This window comes from Argopecten irradians, chromosome 10, assembly GCF_041381155.1.
Source record: "Argopecten irradians isolate NY chromosome 10, Ai_NY, whole genome shotgun sequence".
Lineage (NCBI taxonomy): Eukaryota > Metazoa > Mollusca > Bivalvia > Pectinida > Pectinidae > Argopecten > Argopecten irradians.
In genome coordinates this window covers 13,076,146-13,100,411 of record NC_091143.1, presented here as the reverse complement: position 1 = coordinate 13,100,411, position 24,266 = coordinate 13,076,146, and the positions used below count along the sequence as shown (strand labels likewise).

Here is a 24,266-nt window from a genome sequence, read left to right as displayed (position 1 = left end):
CCCGATAGGGGAATGGAACCCCATGTGAACGGCCAGTGTGGTTGTAGTGTGCCACCGACAGTACGATTGTACAGGGGCGGTCTTTGTTTTATGTTACGATAACGTCGTAGCTATGGCCTTACAAACCTCACACAACAATGTATATATATATTGGTTTGTTAAAAAAATGAATACACAGTGATTGAGATAGGGCGACCTAACCGTTCATTTACATACCAAAACAATACCGAAACCTGATACAACTAAGGTAGTATTACCACAGGTCTGGCGATATAGCCAACAGCAGATCATTTACCGAATTCTTCAGTCCTCAATTTGATTTAATAAAGTGATATGTTTAACGGAGTAGACGTAACCTACCACGAGATTTCAGAATTATGGTACTGACGAGGACTTGTCGCCATCAATGTTATATTTACAGCACGGAGACTACAACTAAGGCATCGTGAAGAAGGTGGCACGTGAGTGTAGACTAGTTTATTGTTTTATTATGCCACTGTATTAATGTTACGAATGTATACGGTCTCAGTATCTATGTAACATTCTATTTTAAACATACTATTTAAATAGTAACATACTATACGATTACAATCAGTTTGCATATTTGGGCAGAACCTGTACCTTAAAATCTAGATTTTAAAGTACATATTGACAGATCATTCAAAGCGTCTAAGCGACTACACATTACCTTCGTGTGGTTTCAGAATAAAAGACATCAAAGTGTCAAATTGAAAAAAGGTAAAACACGAGGATGGGGCAAAATCAATATCAAAGTAATGCACTATCATAAAATATCTCCGGTGTTTGACAGTCGTAATATTAGCATGCGGTCAGACAAGCAGGTCGTCAATAAATAGTCACTTTGTTTCCGATTTAGTTTAGAGCTGTGTTAAGGATGGGAGGGAAGTCTTCCAAAGGGGTGATTCAACCTGCACCCGCAGTGAAGTCAGTTTCAGCGAAAACCATTCCAAATGGAGTTGTCGAAATAAAGGTAAGTTTTGTGGTGTGATGTTATCATTGTAATTTCAGGTTGATATACTAATACATGTTTCAATATTTTAATGTTTCAAATATAGCGTCTGTAGTTTTAAAACGAAACCTTTTCCCAATGATTTGCAAACGTATAACTTAGCTTGTGAATCTGAATAGGATATGTTATCAAAATGTTCAAAATGAATATCGGGCATTGTACAACTGTTATCAAAATGTTCAAAATGAATATCGGGCATTGTACAACTGTAACCTTCTTTTGTTTTTCAGAAGGACATTCCTTCCTTCATCAATGGTTACCCTCCACCTAAACCTCCTCCAAATAAAAAAGCGGATTTGTTAAACAACGTGAACACACAGATAGCAGACAATCATGCCAAATCGGTAATCAGGAATAATGATAGGAGTAAAAGATCTTAATATACATAATACATTATTTTTTTAACTTTTTTTTTATTTACTTCCTGCTATATGATCTTACACGAGAGGCTGTGCAATTTGATAATTAATTGAATGAGGTCAAACTCTTTGACATATTTCATATTACGTAGCCGCGACTGTAAAATTAAAATTATCACCTAACTAGTATTTTGAAAATTTCGATTCTCTCAGTCCCGGATTTGATATTCCGTCTACAGAGACAATAGCGCGACGCCATATTTTGAACATGATGTCATTATTACCTGTACCGTTACAATAGTGTTATTAAACCAGTGGCTTACATGCATTTCTTATTTCCATCTTATATCCTAATTATATACTATATATTTTTCTTTAACTTGGCCTGCATGTGGAACGTAAGTATCAAGTATGTTTCATAGATGCATACAAATGTTCATTGTTAAACACTAAATTGTAAAATACAAAAATGACAATTTACACAAACTTAATTTTGTGGTCAGGTTAATGAACAGGAACGTGTTTTTCGTTTTTCTAAAGAAAAACATCTCAATACTCAAATTGTTATAAAGCCTTAAGTATTGATAATGTAGAAACTCGTGCTGTATTGTCGACTGTCTTTTTTTTACGTTGATAAAAAGGTCAGTCCCCAGTCGGCAACAACGATGGGAGATCTGGTGAAAAATCTAGTTCAACCTTTCAAGAAGAATGACGTATTAAAAGTGCGAGCGATCTTTATGTGGATAGCTTCACACCAAGGAAGGCACGAGATCCCAAAAAACCTGGACCTAGATTCACCGTTAGGCCACCTAAAACTATTGTCTGTCAACCAACTATCTCATTCTGATATGTTTGCCATCATGTGTAGGTAAGTATTGAGGATAGGTATAGATAGTGAATAACCATTGGATAGCACTACATAATCATAAAGATAATACTCATTTTCCAAACACCATTGCGTGGATATATGTCATTCATCTGTGTGATTAAATAATTAATAGGTGTCATTAAACAGTATCATTAAATCTTAAAACGGTCTTGTAGATTCGTGTACGCTGTATCATTTCTCTTTATTATTAAACTGTAAATTTGCCTTGTGTGCGATTACATTTCTCGGGCGGTAGGAAATCGCGAATATATATATATTTCTTTCATACCTATGGGTATAATACTGGCTGGTCTAGGGCAATACACTCATGCCGCCTGAGGCTGTATTGCATGGCTACCCATGCAATAAAGCCTTGTGACGTCACGGCGTCAACAAAAATTCTATTTCTTCGGTAAAATTTTAACCTTTTTTTTCCACAATCTTGACTGCTTTTACTATAAAAGATACAAACAATGGAATTTTTGTTGTAAATATCACGCAATTTGAAAAAATGTTTTTCAGCCGTGGATTTCTACGAATTTATTTCAAAATGGCGGGATATTATAGTTGTAAAATTGCAATAAAAGATCGAGGTATGAATGAAAAATACTCTTTCATAAGTGGATATGAAGGATAGGGATATTCTACCCTCGGGATCACAAAATGATGCAAAAACCTCGGCAAGCCTCGGGTTTTACTACATTTTGTGACCCTCGGGTAGAATATCCCTATCCTTCATATCCACATATGAAAGAGTCTTATAATATATATATATAGCCGCTTCAAAAATAGGTAAAGCAAGACCATGGAAGTCTGGATTTCGAAATCAAATCGTCGTGGAAAATAATATTCTTAGGCATAAAAATGCAAATTTTGTTATCAAAACAAGTTGATTTTAGTAATGTGTAATTCCTTGTTTGACATATTGATCAAATACTATTGATGTTTAGGGCGGCGAATATACCGTGTGTGATTATAAAAGGCCTGGCTAAATCTGCGTCTTACGAAGTCGGGGACCAAGATGTTGATGGCCTACGGAACACCTGGAACGCTGTCTATGTAGCCAAAGGGTGGCGACTAGTGTTCCCTCTCTGGGCTATGTCCGCCGTTGTCGGCAAGAGTTCCGGGGCTTGGACTTTAGTAGAAACGAAAGGTAGTCATTTCTGTTGATTCTACTTGCAGAAAATTCATGTCAAATACATTCATTATTGTACTATCTTGGGAACTTGGTGTACATAAAGTAAGCAGTCTTATGCAAACCTATGATTATGTGTCTTGGAAGGATATCTTACATTGAACTTTTTTATATCGTTTTGAAATACTAATGGAAATTAGTAATTAAAGATTAATAATTTATTGTAAATATAGCCTTATGAATTAGCACAAATCGACATATTGATTAATTTGATTATGTAGAGATTGTCTAGAGATACCCAACTTATCAAATTAGGTTAATGAATTATGTTATAGAGTTAGAGCGTTGATGTATTACCTGTTATATTTATAAACACGATCATAACGAACGAATGGCTTTATAAACAGGTCACGGAGTTCGCCAAAAGGAGGAGGAATCGGCGGGAGTTACCATAGCGAAAATCAACGAGTACTATTTCTTCACTGACCCAAGCGAGTTTATTTATCGGTGCTTTCCCGACGAAGAAAATTGGCAGCTTCAACAAATGCCAATGTCTAAGCGGAAATATATAAGTTGTCCCTACTTCCGGCCAGCTTTCTTTAAACATAAACTGCAGATGACAAGCAGAACTAGTGGGACCATACAGACCCGTGAGGGGAAATGTAGTGTAGCATTTAGACCTGATAGTACTAATTCGATAACGTTATCGTACGAACTCTTCTTCAATCACAAAGAGTCCGAAGAAGCCATTCCTGAAGACGTACAACTTGATAAATATGTTGCTATCATGAACGAAAAGGACAAGGCAGTATTCGATTTGAGATTTCCCGTAAAAGGTATTTATAAGTTAACAGTGCTAGATGCAGACCAGGAATGGCTTTGTTTCTTCAAAATTGTGTGCAACAAAGCGAGACTTCGCTGTGAGCCGTTTCCGATTAATACAGAATTGGGATTCGGTCCCACGAAAGAGACAGTAGAGGCAGGTATAGAACCAGAGACCCACAACAAAGGTGTTGTCGGAATACGGGGACGACAATCGTTAGAAATGAGATTCAACCTCACAAAGTCAGTGGAGGTTAACGCTGCCTTGGTGCATAATAGTATACCGAGTGAAGAACTGAATGATCATATCGTCCAGAAACAGACATTAAACGCACTCACGTTGCACGTCAGTGTTCCGAGAAATGGAGAGTATGCCCTCCAGGTCAATGCCAAGGACAAGGACTCAAAAGAGCCCAGTAAAAACGTGTGTAATTATCTACTGACGTCGGAGGATCCTAACAAGAAACAGCGCATGTATGAGGTAAATGTAACACATTATATTAGTATAAAAGCAGCAGTCGAACGGTTTAAAAAGAAAGAACACATTTCAATGAGAGAGGTATGATCCTTACGTGGTATGAAATTGTTACGGCAGACATCAATACGATGTTGCCAGATTACAGTAATGTTTGTTGGTTTTAAGCATAGTACACTTGCCGTACCTTTCTCTTCCATATTTATTTTAAATGTTAATTCTTTCTATGACACCATGGAATAAGATGTAGGTAAAATGGTGAAATGTCTTATCTGCTTTGTACACTTGATATACGAATATTGTTTTATTTTGAATTATTACCATGTGTAGAATCCACTAGAAAAGAAAGCACGAGACACTCTGCAAGCACTGCTGACTTCCAAAGATCCAGTGGCATTGCAGAAAGCGCTAGATAAGTTTAATAGCCTTGATGTGGAGGATACGACTGGTATCGTACAACAAGCTCAGTATAGGACCGAGTTCCTGAATCTGCTGCAAGGTAGGCTGGCTAAATAGGCAATAATGCTGGGTGGGAACGGACATAATGGGCTTCGGTTCAGAACGGAATTACTTTAACTACAAAAGATGTGACACGACGTTTCTATTAAGATTACCACTAATTGAATTACACTGTATAGTGTAGTCCACTGCAATATATTCATGGCTTTTTATATATTTTTATTCCAACATCAGAAACAATTAACGATACCACAATTTTATAAACTTTTCATTTGAAACACGAAAGCTGATAAACATGCTATCTACTGAAATGAAGCATATGTCATTGTATCTAAAAAATAATGCGCGAATTTTCATATTTGTTTTGTCCCAAAACTATTTTTATTTATACTGTTACAGCCCTGAAGACCGCCATTCTACGAGAAAACATCGAGCTATTGGAGGATGCTATAGAGACGGCCAGTGCATCAGGCCACAGGAATGCCCTACAGGTTAAGATCGCTGAGGCCACTGCTATCCTTAACAAACTCCGAAAGCTCAAAAAGTACACACACGACGTGCTGGCGATGAAGCAGTCCACGATCTCAGAGATCCATAGATACCAGGTTCCAAAGGATATCATTTTCGACGTGATGAAGGCAACATTTCTCCTGCTGGGAGAGAAAGCCGCTGATTTAGAGGTTTGTATTTTCGTTTTAAAAGCCAGTTGTCAGAATTCATGCTATATATATGATACGCATTATAAGCATTTATAGTAGTGTTAAAATCCCATAGTTTGTCATGTAAAAATGCGATTGCTGTTTGATATTCCTGGTGCAGTGTACATATGTATTGCAACATCAACACCTGTTGCATACCATCAAAGAATTAACGTGTGACAATTTTAATTTATTGATTTATACGAGACTTGAAAAGATACAAGTGTAATTTCAATTCCATTTTATGATTATGATGTGCATAATTTCAAAGCAGTCGTTAGAACAGAGGGAAGACTATCAAATTAACAAAATCATTTTGACGTCGATGACCACATTCTAAGAGATTATCAAGACTTTTGTGGACAGTTTCTGACTAATAACGGTCTAAATTTCAGTACTGGGATTACATGCAGACGATTATGAGACGAGGTGGAAGAGACAGTATCCTAGCGCGGGTTCGGAAGCTGGACTATGACAAAATTGATGGAAAGACGATAAAGAAAGCAATGAATCTCATAACTAAATACGATAAAGACGCAGTGACCACTGCCAGTGCCGGAGCTGGCACGTTCTATAAGTGGGTGGGTACAAACATTACACACCCAAATGTAGAGATGTACAGATATATAGCGATGTGCACCTATGGTGTTTCAATTGTTGTGATTGTTTATAAACCATTCTCTTTTAACGCTCGCATTTGATTTTTATCTAGATTACCAACCTGTCTTCGGCCGGAGTTGGTGAAAGTTCCGTACCTGGTTCAACAGAAAACCTAATGAGTCAACAGATTTCCCCTCGTTACAGACCAGGAGAAGATCAGATTTCGATTGGACAGATGGGTGCTGGTGTCCGGGCCTCAGTCCCAAGCATCGTCATACAGGAGTCCGAAGACTACTAGTGACGTCACCAGTCCCTAACATCGTCATACAGGAGTCCAACGACTACTAGTAACGTCACCAGTCTCTAACATCATCATACAGGAGTCCGAAGACTACAAGTGACGTCACCAGTCCCTAACATCGTCATACAGGAGTCAAATGACTACTAGTGACGTCACCAGTCTCTAACACCATCATACAGGAGTCCGACGACTACTAGTGACGTCTACAGTTCCTAGCTTCGTCATGCAGGAGTCCAACGACTACTAGTGACGTCTACAGTTCCTAGCATCGCCAGACAGGAGTTATATCATCAGGTCCTCGCATCAGGCCCCAGTAGCGTCATACAGGAGTCCGACGACTACTAGTGACGTCATATATCTTTAGTCATTATCCCTGGCATCGTCCGACGACCACTAAGGGCGTCACAGTTGAGACCACTTCGAGGAAATCCGATATTTCCTGGTGTGTTTAAAAGACAATTACATGTTCTTTTCGGAGGCCACAACAATGAACATAAGCCATTGATAAACAAACAATTACTTTATTGGAAGCAACGCAATTTTCACTATTGGTATATGCTATGGTATATATAGTATAAATCATATGACAAAATTAGTCTCTCCAAAGAAAGTTGTATTGATGTCAGGCTTAATGTATTCACATGATATCAATGTGACAGAATATTTGTGAAAATGATTTGTATGAAAATACATAAAGGTTCGGTTTATTAACTCCATGAATTACTTTCATATATACACTTAAGTACAGTTGAACCTTTGTTATATCCCCTTAAGTCAAAAGGGTCGGTGGTGCAACTTTGATATCTTGAAGTGGTTTTGCGTAGTCTTAATCTAAATTACACACGTTATTTATGTATCATTAAAATATATCGTTTAGATACAATGTATGCCATCAATAAATCAGTAATTGAAAGTAACCTTATAATGTTTATAACCTAGTCGATATCATTCATTAAATAAATATGAAATATTTTTCTTCTGTAGTTTTCTTATACAATATGCAATACGTAATAGGTCAAATGTCTACAACGTGTTTGTCTACATTGTGTCTATATTTCTATCACAAATTGCATCTATCTGGACTATTTCTATTGATGAATTTTGAAGCGAATTTAAGAATTTTTTGTTTTGTTTTTGTTTTTCTTTTTCTTATTTCACTTCCCTTAATGTGAATTGTCGGGCAAAGAAAACCAGTCTAAATGTGTTCATTGGCCTTCCAAATGTTCTCACATATTAATACGACGGTCAAGTTCTCCTAGTTTCCCAGTTCTGACCATTAAAGTAAAGAAAAGTTGAAAGCATTGAAAGCGAGGCTGTGTGGAAATGTAACCACGGACATAGTGAGCCGGGAGGACGTTTTAGAATTCCCATACTTTAAATTAATTTCTTCGTACGCAGACAGATCTTGACGAGAGATTTTATTTTTCCATTTCATAAGAAATTATACTGGATACATTCACACCATTTTTACCGACTTTAGCCATCCTTGCCCGACTGTTCACTTTAACATTTTGGGCTCCATTATAATTACGATTCAGAATAAAACCGATATAATTTGGTTTGTTGAAGAAATAACTGGAACTGTTTAAATGATTTAACATCCTATCACGATTTAGACGAAATTATGTTAACGCCCGGAGCGTAACAAAAAGACTTCTACAATGACCTTATCATTCTACCCACTGTCTTTGGGATTTACATATTCAAATAATTTGATTTTGATCTTTTGAAATGACTAAATTTGCAAAATTAGGATATAAAAGGTGTGTATTTGCCACATCAGTGTTTCGATCTTATTCAATCAACGTGTTCGTAAGCGTCAAAATAAATAAATTAAAAAAAAACCAACCAAAAACCAAAACAGAAACACGCACACACTCTCAACGGAAATGTAAATTTACACCAGTCACACTGAAAATATTTGATACTATGTGACAGCTAAAACATCATTATATAGTCCAGAGCAGAATTTAATGCTCGATATTTGTGATGCAACAATAACATATAAAAAGGTATGGAATTTGTAAACAGTACGTTGTTTTAGTGACGTTCTTCAGTTTACCTGCAAATTAAATATTAAAAAAGCAGTTCTGTCACTCACAATCTAATTACCATAAGCAAAATAGTCCAATGTAACCGAAACATTAAATCAACACTTAAACCAATTTCAATAACCAGTCCTGTTTTACAAACTATTTTCTAAAATTACAATGAAAGTTAAGATAGCATTCCGTATGTGACGAATATATCGTTATTTACAATACAATATCAATACACATAAAAGATATTGTTGAATCAGTTCAATGCAAAAAATGCCTCGAATTACATAAATCAGTAGTGACTATTTTACCTACGCTAAGTCCTCGTTATATTATTGTTACACTCAGTACTTCCGTTATCGACCAGAGTAGTTATCATCCAATCAATACCAACAACACGACCACGGGTTAGGTTACAGTCCCTGGTCGGTATCTAGACCACACAAAATACCTTAATGTCTTACAACGCACACAAAATGGTCCTGTGATAAAACACTATTATTCTGTATATCATGATTTACATACAAGGAACATGATAATATGTATACATACATATTAGTATATTTGTTCACAAACAGTGTACATGCACTCATTTAGCTAATCATATGAAGTTTTCTAAATCACCGTACATTTCAAGTCAATACGTCAAACATTTTCATATTTTTAAATTGTACATAACATTTTCTTCTTTTAATTATGAGTGTATTACTAACTGCTTATGCAAATTGGATTCGTGTTTCACATATGCAACTTCATTTCTAAATGTATTACTATGAATAAGATATAGTACGTCCTAAGTTAAGTTGACCAGGCCCACCAAACCGACAGCCCTATGATGAAGTTGATAATAACATGTGCTATACACCAGATCAATAATAATTATTGTTTAACATTCTGACCCTGCTACTCCACACTTACACATAAACAGGAACTTCGTGACGGTTAGAGATCATAGTAACCCGAAAAAGGATATTTCATACTTATAGTATACCATTCGCTTAATCATACAGTATGGAGGAGAGGAATCCGAAAAGTTAAAACAAAGTTTCCTGAAACTAAGTAATTCCTGTGTCTTGGACATCAACTTTACAAGTACACGATTGGAATTCACAATGGTCAATTTCTAGACATAACAATACAAGGTGTTTGTAAAGGAGAATTGAATTGTGGAAAGCTTTTTAGGGATTTACGGAATCGTTCGACTATAACTTTCAGCAGAATGCCATGACTGTGGAGAAAAGACAGGCTACGTGTTGCATACCTGATTGTTACGCATTGACTGTTACAGGTAAGGCTTATTAAATATTAATGGAAAAAAGTAAGATCAAAGGCGTTATCATAGATTACGCAACATTGCTCTCTCCATATAGAATCACATATTTATTGTTGTTGTTTTACAGATTTTTGTAACGACTATGTAACGCATATAGAATCAGTCTCCTTTTTACTACATAACGCAGGTTGGCAGTCAGAACTGCATTCATGATCAAAACAAGATTATCAAAATTGTAACACCACAAAGTTGAATTCAAATAATGTTCTATTTTCGGTTTTTACTTCATGTCACTTTATAACGAAGAGGTGGTCAAATTATGAAAATCATTGATATCTTATCACCTTGTAAGTGAGAAAAGTCAGCAAACGTAGCTTCGCCAACAGAGAAACACATCGATTTATATAAAAATCTTTAGCGACAGGGGGAATCGTGATGTTTACAAAAGCATGTGATACTGTTAGGAAATGATACAAAATCTATATTTAATGGAAACGAATATATTTTCAACACTCAATACGGTGTCAATTTGAAGCAGAAAAAATGTTTATGGCTAATTTTCCTATTTTGCTAAATATGTCTATTAATACACACCATACAACATATACCTCATGAACTGTGGATGTCATTGAAAATGTTGTTAGATCCGAAACTTCAGTTACTAAAGATTATAAAACGCGTGTAGGAAGACTGTTTTATGATATAAAAACGAAGCCTGGATGTATTTTAAGTACATAAAATATAACGTTTTGTCATTGTTTAACCTATAGCTGTTTTCAGTGCTAAGTTCAAATAAACACTGTCTCAATATTCCACAAAGACCTATTGTTTTATCTGCTAAAAGGAAGCATGTGTATGCAAACGCAAATTATCAAAAAAAATGTAATATACTGTTCATAAAGTAAAGAAAATTAAAGGTAAGTCACAGGTGTGGACGATAGATAAACATTATAATATCTGACCGATAAATCCGAGGTGCGATTGATAAACACAATCAAGGTTACTATACCTATTATATAACCAATTCAGTGGGTACCCAATCCTGGTCAACTGCCATAAATCATTTGTGGAACATAACATGCAACAGAAGCTTAAATCAATGTGTGTAATTAAGTATGATACAAAGATTACCTTCCTCTTATGTTAATTAAGTATTTTCGAGTATAATTTAACTCACACGCTATCAACAACACAGCTTCCGTCACCAAATCGGAATCTAACAAAAACGAAAACTTTTAGCCATTTTATTCACAAAGGGATTTAGTGTCACCTTGATATTAAAAATTATGAATTAGTTTTTCATTTAAATACATGTCAAATATTTTACCTTATTAAAAACATAAATGATTTGCTTTTCCATCACTGCATATTTATCAAATACATTTAATCTAACGAAATCAAGCGCAAGTTAAGCTCAGTGACAAAATTTCGCTTCCTTAAAAATAATTTAGTATATTTTTTAGGCAAAATTTCGCTTTCATACTAAGGCTAAGCAAAGTGAAATTACCACAACCCAATTTAAGCGAGACAAAAAATTATGCTTTTGATAAGTTATAATGAAGATATGTCAAATATCACTATCATAATTAAGCCCTGCCAAACCCCTTTGTTACATAGGTACCATTAAGGCCAATGACCACTTGTTCCACACTCTAATAGTCGAGAGTTATGTGTATACTATTGAAGTGCTCTGGCGATTTATGGGAGGGGATATGCCTGGTATTTAATGTCTACCCAATACCCAACATTAACGGTATATCTGTAACCGTTCTCTTGGAACAGCGCTCCTACACTTATCAGGATAAATATCACTATGTGCACTGACTAGAGTGGCCCTAAAATGATTTGTTGTCTTCGCCTGGTTGTTAATTATTTTCCCCCTTAAATGGCACAACAATATGTAGGTTTTAAGACACATTTAGTTATTTACAATGATATTTTTACGTTAAAAGGAAACATATTTGTTAAACAAAGTGACAAAAATAACAATTTAATTTAAAATCCGTTAAGTTACCTGAGCCCACAGTAAAGACCAATCCGACATTAATACACATATACGTATATATCTATCGGAAGGTTAATTATCCCGACATATGTATTGTCTTCACATACCTATCAAACTGAATGCTAACGATATCTCAGGCTTTGTGCAGGAATCCAAGATAAGGTTATGGTAGACTTCGCGGTACACCGCCTAACGAAAACCTCAAACAAATCTATTATGGCAACGCGGCCGTCTTCTCGGGTCTTTTTTTGTAACTAAATTGGAGATCTGTGTTAGTACAAATGAACGATATGACCTTATTATATACAGTATTCGTGCATGTGTTGATTCAACATGGATACCGACATGTAAGTAAGGCGAAGAAATGGTTTTTATATCTTAATTAGGTTTCATTGCATTCCATATTTCAGGTACACCGGTTTGTTTTCATTTCTGCTGGTCAACAATTAATTATATTGTATATAGTTACAACAACAAATCAGATTATTCTATGTTTTATGTAGTTGCTGACTTATAATTAGAATGCCTAGTTTTAAATACCTGATTTACGGAACTAATGACTAGGTATAATTCAAAACAACACTATTATGTTATGTATAATTTTATTTTAATTTTTCATATTCACAATGTCTGTCGAAATTGTTTCTTCATCGGGGTTGTTTTTTTGTTATTTTTTAGCGAATTCGGGGTTTTGAGAAAACGTAAAATGAAAATCGTTTATTCTATACAGTATTTGTATGTGATTTAAAAGTGGTTTGTTTAATAAACATATTTAATACATTCTGTAAAATGGTCGATGGTGGCTGGTGGTTCGGGGTAAAATGACGTTCGATCTTAATAATATTGAATTGTCTCATATCTTAATAAAGCAAAATGTAGATTCTTCATGCTGTATCGTATATTTTCCTACACGTGACCAGATTGCAGCCAATCGGAATAAAGAAGACTTTTGACATACTTGTTATTATTATAGAATTACGTAATAACAAGTATACCTCATGGGTAACTTACTTGTAAGGTACACATGCTATACATGTATATTGATTTGCTTTATAAATATATGATTTTTTGTTCGGTTCGGGATATTAAGTTTGAAGTGTGCTTAATGGAATTAAATATTTCATACTAAGACATATGTGTGATATATGAATAATATTGAATATGAAATTACCATGTTTCATCAAACTATTCTGCTACAATTATAGCAAATATAGTGATATACTATACTATTATTTTGATCCTTATTGAAATTTTGTTTAATAAAACTATCCTTTATCACTGTGAGGATTATCAATGCCAGCAATTAATACCTTTATAAATAAAAACCCTTTTACATATACGGTTATAATTTCCTTAATGTATAGTTTTCACCATTCCTATAACAGGGCCAATGTCGACCCAATGTTAGACGTTGATGGGTTGTGGAGTGAGTAAAAACGGGATGGGGAACGGAGCTAACAAACCAGGTCCTCTCCCGGAGGGGGAAAAGAAAGAGGATGAGGAGGAGGAAGAAAATAGCGAAGAGGTAAAGCTATTACTAATATCTACATCTTGTTAAACTGTGCTGACGTTACCGATACTGTGTATATGGAAGTGAAACGATCACTATCTGGCCTGTGTTTAAAGATATATACATGAAACGTGAAATTCAATTATTATTCAAGACTTTTTTTTAAACAAAAATCAGGAACGGAGACTTCTAACAAGCTTACATTCCTAAACCATGCTTAGATAGCATTTGCTTATAATATCAGTCAAATTGGATGGAATTTAGAAAAGGTTGTTGCTTTTGTTATTTGGTTATACTTTATGATCAGATAACAGTTGTGACCAGTTAAAGACGACCTCTCTTCTTTATGCAATTTGTTACATGATGTGCCAGCTTGTATGATTTAGGAGACTAAAGTATGTTCCTTTGGTGTCTCATTGTGATATTAGAATTTGCTCATTTTTAGTGCCTCACTGAGACATACTGTCAAATACACCGAAAAGCTTTTAAACTGACAACGTACAAATTAGTCGTCGAACTCCGTTTATGATACCTATATTATACAAATTGACCAGGAACACAAATACAATGTTTATTATTATGTGTCTCGGCCGGGGGACACAACCATGAAATCATTTCATTTGATTATTTGTTATGGTAGTAACTTAGCCCTTGTTTGGCCTAAATGTATATGGAGGGGATGAAGCTTACTCTGCAGGAGATTCTAGTTTTATGTTTTTCTCTTGGATGAGTTTCAGAAAAATTCTAAGATGCACAATTTAATTCAATGTTATCAATGCCTGAAATGTAGATTAAGTCATACATGTATATATAGTATTGTACTACATCTTCTTATATCTAAAAGTGTTAAAAATATTTCGATAAATATGCTTTGGTTTTGTTTTGAATGATACTGTATCTATTCTGTTCTTTACGTGTTTTAGGGTTTGGATATACCAAACGGATTGGGCATCGCTCCTGGACAGGAAGTAATGAAGAAACGGGTAGGTACTTCAGTTGTATCTATTCTTATAGATGTTATAAGAGCATGGATATATGTTGTTTCAAGATATTTGATAAGAGGAAAGATTCTCATTCTTTCATAGTACCTCTCGTAAAGTCGATAGTGTAGATATTAGCATCTATTGTTCTTAATAATAAAATTGTTGAACGAGACATTATTATGAATTCTAGTTAAATCTGACGAATCTCCCGCAGTGAATTCCACTCCTTACTGACACACCTTATGTACAGTGTGTATGCAAAGATCGGGTGTATTATTTGATCTGATTAGATTTATCACCACTTAATGATAATCTAGAAAACATGCCAAATTATTATAGCAGAACATTGAGCTCTGTATTAATCAACGTTCACTGGCTATTTTTATGGACGAATTTTTTTTAATAAATTATAGACATTTGCTAAGGTTAATACAGTTTAATACCGCCCTGGTAGAATTAGATAATGACCGAACTTTATCCTACACGTACCAGGGTAGTATAACGCCATATGAACCTAAGAACTCAACTTCAGGTTATTGAGACGTTACAATAAAATCATAGACTTGATTGTGACGTTACTATATGAATCTCGACTCATGCTTCTATAAATTGAAACAAAGAATCGATAAACAATATACTGTCCTCCAAGGGAAAGTGTATTGGCCAATGTGAAATTTGAAAATTGAAACGTATCTTGTATATTTTTATCAATAAAAATATGTTATTGTGTATTCTTCATACAATTGGCATTGCGATAAAATGAACTGTTTTCGATTTCAACATTTATCAAATTGGAATATGTAATTAAATAAAGCTGCATCACTTGGATATGTCTAATATCGTACTGACGGTTTGGTGTACAGTTCCGGAACGTGATAAACATGACGAGAATAGCAGGGAGGATGTTAAAGGAGCAGGAGGAGAGAGCGATAGAGAAAGGACGACAGAATACATCACTGAAGGAGCCAGAACGGGAGGAGGTACACAAATACTTACCAGATATTATACTATTAACATTAAACTACATTTATACTACTTCAATAACACGACATTGTTTTACTGAGGAATCTGGTTAAAAGTATACAAACTTTGCCTTATTTTTATTCTTCTAAACATTTATTGTTACTTTGATTGCAAGCATGTGTAATTATTTCAATTTCATCAACATTTTATTTCAATTAAATTGAAAAGGGATTAAACAACAGACAATGCCTATGTAAGGTCTCTCCTTGAAATAATATGATAGATGATTTGTAATCAAAGTAAAAAATCTTACGAAATTATTAATAACTCTGAGAGCTGAAATTAAATATGATAAGATATACAATGTAATTAAATATTCAAGGATTAACCTCTTACTTTGCTTGGTTTATGAGATGATAAACCCAATGGAGCACGAGGTAAATTGCGTAAATGCAAACGTACAATTTACCGACTGCTCCATTGGGTTTATCCTTGCACAAAAGACATTCAGAAAAAGCGCGATGGTGACTGCTTAGTCCCGCCAAGACATCCCCAAAACAGTTCCCCGATTTCAGTTATTTCGTGTCAAATATCAATAACACATTTAAAAAAAATAAATCTATTTTATTTTATGTTTCTGATTGTTTCGTACATGTGTTATTTGTAAATATTGACACGTGATATTTAGGAATATCAAAAGAAGTCCACCGATGTTTACATGTACAAATTGTATTCATACGCACTGAATCGGGTCACGTTCTGTACTCAAATTATTGGGAAATAAACTGATCTGCCCCAACTAAGTTTATCGATACAGAAACAGTGGCAATTGTAAATATTATCAGATAAACCAATACTGCATCTGGTTATGAATATACATCATGAGCACTGGTGGTACATTACATCAAAGCTTGAGTAATATACACGTTATATAATTGTGTCAATACAGATTGTCATACCAGATACAATGTATATGTATCCCCCGGCCAGGCCCCCAAGGAGAAAGAAGAAGGAAATATTCCATGAATCCGACTGTATACTAGCCGACGCAATAGCGATGCAGGTAGGCACGTAACTCTTAGGCACTCAATAGTGACTTATATCTGCATATGTCAGAGTTATCTGCCTTTGCGGGTAGATATTTCTTGTGACATCATGTGTTTGCGAGCGCAATGTCGTATCACAAAATAATGACGCCGCAATGAATACTTACTCGCAAGTGATTTAACTCCGTAATATACAAACCCAGAATATGTTTAATTGTGTTTCGTTATATTGAAAAGTTATGCTATGCTATTTGAGAAAAGTGAAATAAAAAAAAGTGAAATAAAATGATGATGACATAAAGAAGTTTAATCGTCTACTGGTTCATCACTAATTATGTGTTTAATTATGTGTAGGTGGACGCGGAATCCGTAGGTAGCATAGACGAGCTAGTCAGGGCACTTACAGTCAAACTGAAGACAGACATGCAGAAGCTGAGGGCACTGTTTATGTGGCTCGGAGTACAGCGAATACGACACCGGACATACCCAACCACCGTGGATCCCGCCACACCTCTAGGGCATCTAAAGAGGATGGCGATGGGCAGAGTGTCATATGCTGTCATGTTTACGCTGCTCTGCAGGTAATAAGTGTACAATTAACTTGCACTATAAAACCTTTCAAGTATATGGACATTGGAAGTCTGTAATATATTGCTATGTATACTGTTAACATGCAAGTAAAGTCATAACTTTAAAAATTATTTTGATAACAATTTAAAAGCAGGTTTTCATGTTTGTGTTTTCAGATTTTGTATTTTTACTAAAAAATAAAAGTTATAAATGGTTTATATTACAGTTGATAAACATTTTACGGTTAATATTCAAATGCTTTGTTATACTTAATCAGTTAATAGCCATGTATGATGTCGGAGTTTGCCTGTACAGAACCCTCCAGCTTATAAATCATCGGGGGCCGATATGGTTGGAGTATTCATATTTTTGCCTATAAAACTATGTATAATTTAAATAATATTCCTTTATTTTACATCTATTTAACGTTATCTTATCTAAACACAGATCAGCCAAACTGCCTTGTGTTATTATACGTGGATTAGCTAAGTCGGCATCCTATGAGGTGGGGGACAAAAACCTGGATAATCTTAGGAACATGTGGAACGCTGTATACGTGAGCGGGGAGTGGCGGTTTGTGTTCCCACTGTGGGCCCTATCATCTGTAGTAGGCAAGACAACCGGGGACTGGACACTGATGGAGTCCAAAGGTAGTTATTGTAGACTACATATTAAAAATAAACCGATTTGAACATTATTGAAAAAGTTACGCGGTTTATGCTTGCTGATTTTTCCGCGATAAACACTTTAAATACTTCTTTTTTCGAATTCTAATGCAAATGAAATACACGAAATGTAATCACATGAAATGCTAATAACAGTAATCAATTAGTAATGATTAACACATACATATATATTAACCTAGACTTAAACCACGAGAAAACAGCAACAGTCGTATTTGTTTTAAAATATTTTTTGCAGTTTGAAGCATTTAAATCTAGTTTCAAACATTTCTGTAAACAATCACCGTGAACATATACTATCAGGGCAACCATCATTTGTTTGTTATTGACCAAGAAAGCAACTTGAAAATGTATTTAATGTATTTTAATCAGCAGAGTGACATACCTCTACGTTCCTTTTCTGATTATTGCGATTCAACGCTTAGTGTTAAAATGTTAATTGTAACTATAGTGTTTTACGTATTTCCAGGTGACCTCAGTCATGAAAAGCAAGAGGAATCCGTGGGGGAGAATGTGAACCAGGTGGACGATTATTATTTCTTAATTGACCCTGAAGAGTTCTGTTATACATGTTTCCCAGACGAAGAAAGGTGGCAGCTGCTGAGAGAACCTATAAGTAAGAGAAAATTCATTCGTGTACCTTACCTATGGCCACCCTATTTCCAACATGGACTTCAAATCTCGACAAAGTTTGATTCTATTATCAAAACGAAAAAAGGGAAATGTAATATAGCAATCAAGCCCGGACCAGAATATGTTCCCTTGTCATATGAACTCTTTTTTAATCACAAAGAATCGGACCGAGAGCTTCCTGATGATATTCACTTAGATAGGTATGTGGCTATAATGAATGAACCAACCAAGACAAATTTTGTGTTACGACTTCCAGTAGACGGAATTTATAAACTGGAAGTTGTGGATGAAGATAATGATTGGATTTGTTTCTTCAAGATTTGGGTTGACGAGGACATTGAACCGTGGGAACCGTTTCCAATAAACTCGGCTATAGGATTCGGACCTTGTAGGGAGACGGAGAAAGCAGGACTCCGAGTGGAAACACTACCATACAGAAATGGTATCATAAATATGACTAAGAAACAACAGATACAACTCAAGTTCACAATGTTACGAAATCTTCAGATTAGGACTGAACTGGTGCATAATACAATACCTCAGTCAGAATTAACCAAACATATTTCACACAAACTTCTTGACAACCAACTCACGATTCATTTGACGGTTCCTCAAAACGGAGAGTACGCTCTTCAAATCCACACCAGGGAGAAGGATAAAGGACCACATGAGGAATTCCGGAACGCATGTAACTATCTGGTGGAAACGGACGTCAAGCCAAGGAAAGATAAAGGCTGGGAGGTAAAGCAATATCTACTGCCATTCGGAACGTTCTGTTACACGATCATTTTCATAGATATCTTATTATCATGGTCACGCCCGTATTATTAGCCAACCTATTTAGCTCATTGATTCTTATGTACTGTTTTCCGAGTTTGTCCATTGCGAATTTGGTAGGGGAATGTAATAGTTGCAACAGAACTATTAACAGAATATGCAGACTTGTCAATACAATTACGTATATGAAGGACGTACACTTAAATTAAACGGTCTTTAGAGTGTGATCAGAATAAGGCCATGTGAGTAGCAAAGCAGAAAGGTCAGGTCAGCAGATCGCGAATTAAGTTTGCTTTTTTGTGAAGTTCATTAGTTTAAATAAGAGGGTGGTTGGTTTATTTCAACAACAAAATGACATACCAACATTTCATTAACAAGTGCTTTTTACTAAGGTCAATGAGTCTGCCTTTCGTATATATTGCCTTTTGTCATTCTGATAGATGAATAAACGAATGATGAATATGTTCAGTATTTTCAATGAGAATATTGGATATAATACAAAAGATGTATGTTCGTTGCTTTTCGTGTTTGTAACGTAGCAATTAAAAGGCAACGAAACTAGTTGAATACATAAAATACCACAACTAATTAGCTAATCAAATTTGTATGAAAATTATCATAATGTTAGCTCCATGGGGAAATGAACACGCATATTTCAGGTTATACAAAATATGCATTTAACGTTTAATGAAAACATTCACGATTAACTCAAATACAGTCTAATATATTTTTCATACTGAAAATTAATATGTGTATTACTTTTGTAGTTGTATTACAGGTTCGGTTTTGACTGTTGTGGTAATTTGTGGTAAGGTTAATTATTTTGAATTTCGTTTTAAGAATGCTCGAGAAAAACTGATACGACAACGTCTAGATGATACTACAAACACATCCAAAGACCCAAAAGAGATCCAAGAAGCTCTTGATAAATTTAATGACCTTGAACTCATTAATCATGGGGAGGTCGACCGCGCACAGAGGCGTATTGGTTACTTGGAAGTTAGAAATGGTAAGTGTGTTTCATTACACAAAAAATTCTGATCTTTATTGATAACTCCTATCAACGACCTTATAATAGTTGTTTACTGGGATGCCGGATGCGTTTTTATCGAAAAATATTATTTTGATTTATTTTCGCGGTATGTCATGATAATGTACTGAAAATATAAAGCGGACAAGAGGAAAAATCTTCTGCGCGACAATTAATGTCAATAGTTGTTAGGAAATTTATCCGGGTACACCCATTGTAGATAGGTGTTAGAATTTCGTCAAAGGCGACTAACTTTGATATCTTATCGTTTTACTTCCTAAATTGCTTTTGTCGCCGCAACGTCTCGCCTCACTTCTGCGTTGAGCACTCGCTTCTATCGTGAAAGTTTGGTTTGTGTTGGTTGTTTAACGTCCTCTAAATAGCTATTAAAAACGCGCCAGATTTAGGACGTGGCGGAAAGTCAGAGAACCTAAAACATCGAACAGTTTTTGAGGGACATTTTTCAGGTACTGTGATGAAGGTGTCGGTGTTATGGGACAGGATTGGGAGCTCATTCGGTATTTTCACCGACATGCGTCAGTGATATCGTACTATCAAATTTGTATGAGTTCCACATAACACGAATATACCACAAAATCTCAATGCCTTGTATGTTAACATATATATGAAAAAAAAACCCAAATGTATACCCACAGAGGCAACGCATGGTAAAGGCCGTCGATAAATGACCCTAGCTGTTCTTAGCTGACTTATTTCGCATTGTGTATAATCCGACATTTGCTCCGGCATTCAGTGCGTACAAATACAATGATTTTTTCGGTATGAAATACAGATGTGTAAATACTAGAATATAGGTATTATATCCTATGGTAAGAAATAATGTTTTGAATTAGGATATTCTCTCCAACACTCTGACTTGGAGAATCATAACACAATACGTAGATAATCACTGATATTTTTATTACAGATTTACGAGATGGTATTAATGGACGGAACATGGAAAAGTTAGAGAAGGCACTTACAGCAGGAAAGATATCTGAATACCGCGACAAGTTAGAGACTTTGATACAAGAAGGCGAAACTCTTCTAAACCGTCTTAAACAACTCAAGTTTTTCGCCCATGACGTTTTATTAATGGAGCGTACCACCGTATCGGAGATACATCGCTATAACATACCCAAGCAGTGTGTTCATGATGTTATGAAGGCAACCTTCCTTGTCCTCGGCGAGAATGAGAACTTTTTGGAAGTACGTATCCGGTTTATGTACTGTAAACCACTTCATCTTTGCGTATACAATATTTCTCACCTTGTTTAATTCCAACATATTCTTGAATACATAAATTCACTATTCATTTATATGTTTAATTCGTGAAACATTTGAATGCATGTTCGAGCTTCTCGCAAAATTCACGACCATCTTCATATTACAAAATTAACGTACGATGTATTTATAGATTTCGTTCGATTAATGAAATAAAAGAGAAATGTGTCTGATGCTAAATCATTAAAACTGCTATTTCTCCAGGACTGGGAGTTCATCCAGGATTTACTGAGGAAAACAGGAAAAGAAAGTGTTCTTAAAAAAATAAAGGATTACGACTCGATAGACCTGGAGACAGAGACCGCCCAGCGTGCTGCCGACCTCATTTCCCAGTACGACAAGGCCAATCTGGTGGACGCCAGTGCTGCAGCCGGCGCCTTCTACGTATGGGTACGTCACCAAACGGCCTTACACGAAATGTATAACAAATGGGTATAAACGTTTGCATTGTTTTTTCTTCTGGACATGTCATAGCATCAGTTTGTGGTATATGAAAAGTATGGGCCAGATTAATTCAAAATTATCATTTTTCATTCCAGGTTTACAACATTACGAAAGAAGTATTGAAGTGGACGGGGTACTATGATAGTGGCGGACAACAAACACAAACTCAACATGAACTATCTAACGGTACAATTAGTCAGTCACAGAATCACTGAACCGTATACGTTTAGAGACAGTGTCCTACAACTTACAGTTGTAACAGACAGAAGTCACAGCTCATGAGTGTCTTCAAGTGAAATGTCCATTTTCACAGAAAGTGTGATTATGTAAAACAGATAAAAGGGAATTATCTCGTATATCATAATTAAAATCTACATGTTAGTGTGCTGAGATAAAAGGTCGTATGTGTAAGACATAGTGTCGATAACATGATTATGAATAGAAAAGGAAGTTAGGTTTGGCTTTGTGACAGTTTAATAGACGATTCAATCATGCGTGCAGATCCACCCACCTCTATGTATGATATTTGACAAAGCTGAGATATAAGAGCGATTGTAGTTGATAGGACGGAAGTTGTAGTATAAAAGCTAAGTGAACACATTATATGACAACAAAACAGAAATTAGTTATTTTATTTTCATGTAAAATATATCTGTTTACCATGACAATATCCATAAATAACTGTATCTCACAATAGAGAAAATGATGTGGTATGAATGCTAGTGAGTCAATGATATTAGAATGACACACAAAATTACTGAACATGCTCAAAGCATAGGTAACAGGATAACATCAAATCATATACTGCCATATATATGATCTTTTGATAACTTTCAGTAAGTATATCATTACATTATTTTCTGCGATAAATGAAATAACAAACTTGAATATTTGCTCGTTTTGATAAATCCATCCATTAAATAAGTGAAAATATATCAAGTCATGAATTGTACAACCAATCAATATGTTTCTGCATACTTGTTTCAAATGCATCATGCCATATTTTACTTTACTAATACATGCCATATTGCCCCTCATGTTCACGTTACTATTTTCGGACATACATATCGTTGCAAAATGTCTTTCTGATCAGTAAGTGGATACATCATATATAGTATGATAGTCAGATCTAAATATCTAACTCGTTTGTATATGATTTTTCCATAAGTGAAAATCCTGAAATGTATGACTCGCGAAAATTATCTGATATACAGTAATTTGTTTTACATATAAACATATACAATATTAATTTGACAGTTTTATCACTTATCATAGCGCTGTCAACATTGCCAGGCAGTCAGATTGGTATAGAAAAGTCTCTACAGTGTTGTAATCATCATTACTTAATTCTTCCATCTCCCCGAATACATTCTTTCATGTTAAATATAAGATGATAAGCAGAAACTCATGTCAGCATAAATTATCATTCCGGACGTGAGTATGATTATGGAGTTATGAAAGAGACAATTGTAAATCGTTTTTGTTATCTGAATATTTGTGTAGAATTACATGTCAGTAATTAATAAAGAATGTGATACAAATAATTTTGTGTTGGTTATGGTGTTGTTGGGGCCCGCTTGTACTGTAAACGTACTTATTTCAGCGGTAGTTTTATTTTAGTGTTTTTTCCTCCGTCTTCGATATGCTAATTCATCCACAGCGTTGTATGTTTTAAAAGGGTATTTCCAGTATTGAACCAAAGAATTACGCTAATCCAAATCCGCGTTAATAAATCATGATTTACGTTTTTCGCATTTGCGCTTAAGTTTTACTAGATAAAATAAGCACGATTATAGTATCTAGGTAGCAGAATGTTAAAAAGGGTAAGCTAGGCAAAAAATGTAGATGTAATCTGTAACAAAATTGAATTATTTTACGTCTGGGCTTTGTTAAGAGGAGTTGAGTGTGATTTGCTGTAAATTTGGTAATTGGTTTTGTACAGAATTTTAAATGGCAGTCCTCTTGTAAAGGACGTAAAAATAAACAAACCAAACCCTCCTGTAAAGAGAATCTCTTTATTTCAATGCACGGGTAAATTGAATGACCTTTAAACTTCAAACGTAAATAATACTCATTTTGAAGCGAGACCACATGTGTTTTAGTTAACGTAACATTATTGGCTTAGGGAAAATCATATAAACTAGGTATAAATAACATCGGTGGTTCTATAGAACTTTGTTGACGTTGTGTTGGTAATTTAATGGTTGCATATGCCCGATGAAGAGTACCTTCCGACAATTAATCAACGGGAGATAACACTACTGTCATAAAGTCTCGGA

General features: G+C 35.1%; 2 protein-coding genes across 3 annotated transcripts; both read left to right on the top strand.

The window, feature by feature from the left end:
- The first annotated feature begins 209 nt into the window (after positions 1–209).
- LOC138333155 (hillarin-like) lies at positions 210–7,874 on the top strand. The gene is made up of 10 exons (XM_069281334.1): positions 210–461; positions 878–991; positions 1,261–1,374; positions 2,031–2,257; positions 3,208–3,410; positions 3,800–4,695; positions 5,020–5,188; positions 5,548–5,828; positions 6,242–6,427; positions 6,559–7,874. Exons 2-10 carry the CDS (start codon positions 896–898, stop codon positions 6,742–6,744), a joined length of 2,358 nt encoding a protein of 785 aa, XP_069137435.1. The 5' UTR covers positions 210–461; positions 878–895; the 3' UTR covers positions 6,745–7,874.
- Positions 7,875–9,717: 1,843 nt separating this feature from the next.
- LOC138333153 (lim and transglutaminase domain protein ltd-1-like) lies at positions 9,718–23,531 on the top strand. 2 transcript variants are annotated; one of them, XM_069281333.1, is made up of 12 exons: positions 9,718–10,074; positions 13,450–13,589; positions 14,498–14,557; positions 15,421–15,537; positions 16,470–16,583; positions 16,921–17,147; positions 17,584–17,786; positions 18,289–19,193; positions 20,070–20,238; positions 21,188–21,468; positions 21,748–21,933; positions 22,083–23,531. In XM_069281333.1, exons 2-12 carry the CDS (start codon positions 13,479–13,481, stop codon positions 22,200–22,202), a joined length of 2,493 nt encoding a protein of 830 aa, XP_069137434.1. In that variant the 5' UTR covers positions 9,718–10,074; positions 13,450–13,478; the 3' UTR covers positions 22,203–23,531. The 2 variants fall into 2 exon arrangements, with proteins under 2 accessions (XP_069137434.1, XP_069137433.1); XM_069281332.1 differs by lacking the exon at positions 9,718–10,074 and adding an exon at positions 12,266–12,411.
- Positions 23,532–24,266: the final 735 nt, after the last annotated feature.

Excerpts from the sequence above, each read along its gene's own strand:
- LOC138333153 (XM_069281333.1), top strand. The coding sequence starts at position 13,479 with ATGGGTTGTGGAGTGAGTAAAAACGGGATGGGGAACGGAGCTAACAAA. Across the intron at positions 16,584-16,920 it reads CCGACGCAATAGCGATGCAG|GTGGACGCGGAATCCGTAGG; the intron begins GTAGGCACGTAA and ends AATTATGTGTAG. Across the intron at positions 17,148-17,583 it reads ATGTTTACGCTGCTCTGCAG|ATCAGCCAAACTGCCTTGTG; the intron begins GTAATAAGTGTA and ends ATCTAAACACAG.
- LOC138333155 (XM_069281334.1), top strand. The coding sequence starts at position 896 with ATGGGAGGGAAGTCTTCCAAAGGGGTGATTCAACCTGCACCCGCAGTG. Across the intron at positions 5,189-5,547 it reads GTTCCTGAATCTGCTGCAAG|CCCTGAAGACCGCCATTCTA; the intron begins GTAGGCTGGCTA and ends ATACTGTTACAG. Across the intron at positions 6,428-6,558 it reads CTGGCACGTTCTATAAGTGG|ATTACCAACCTGTCTTCGGC; the intron begins GTGGGTACAAAC and ends ATTTTTATCTAG.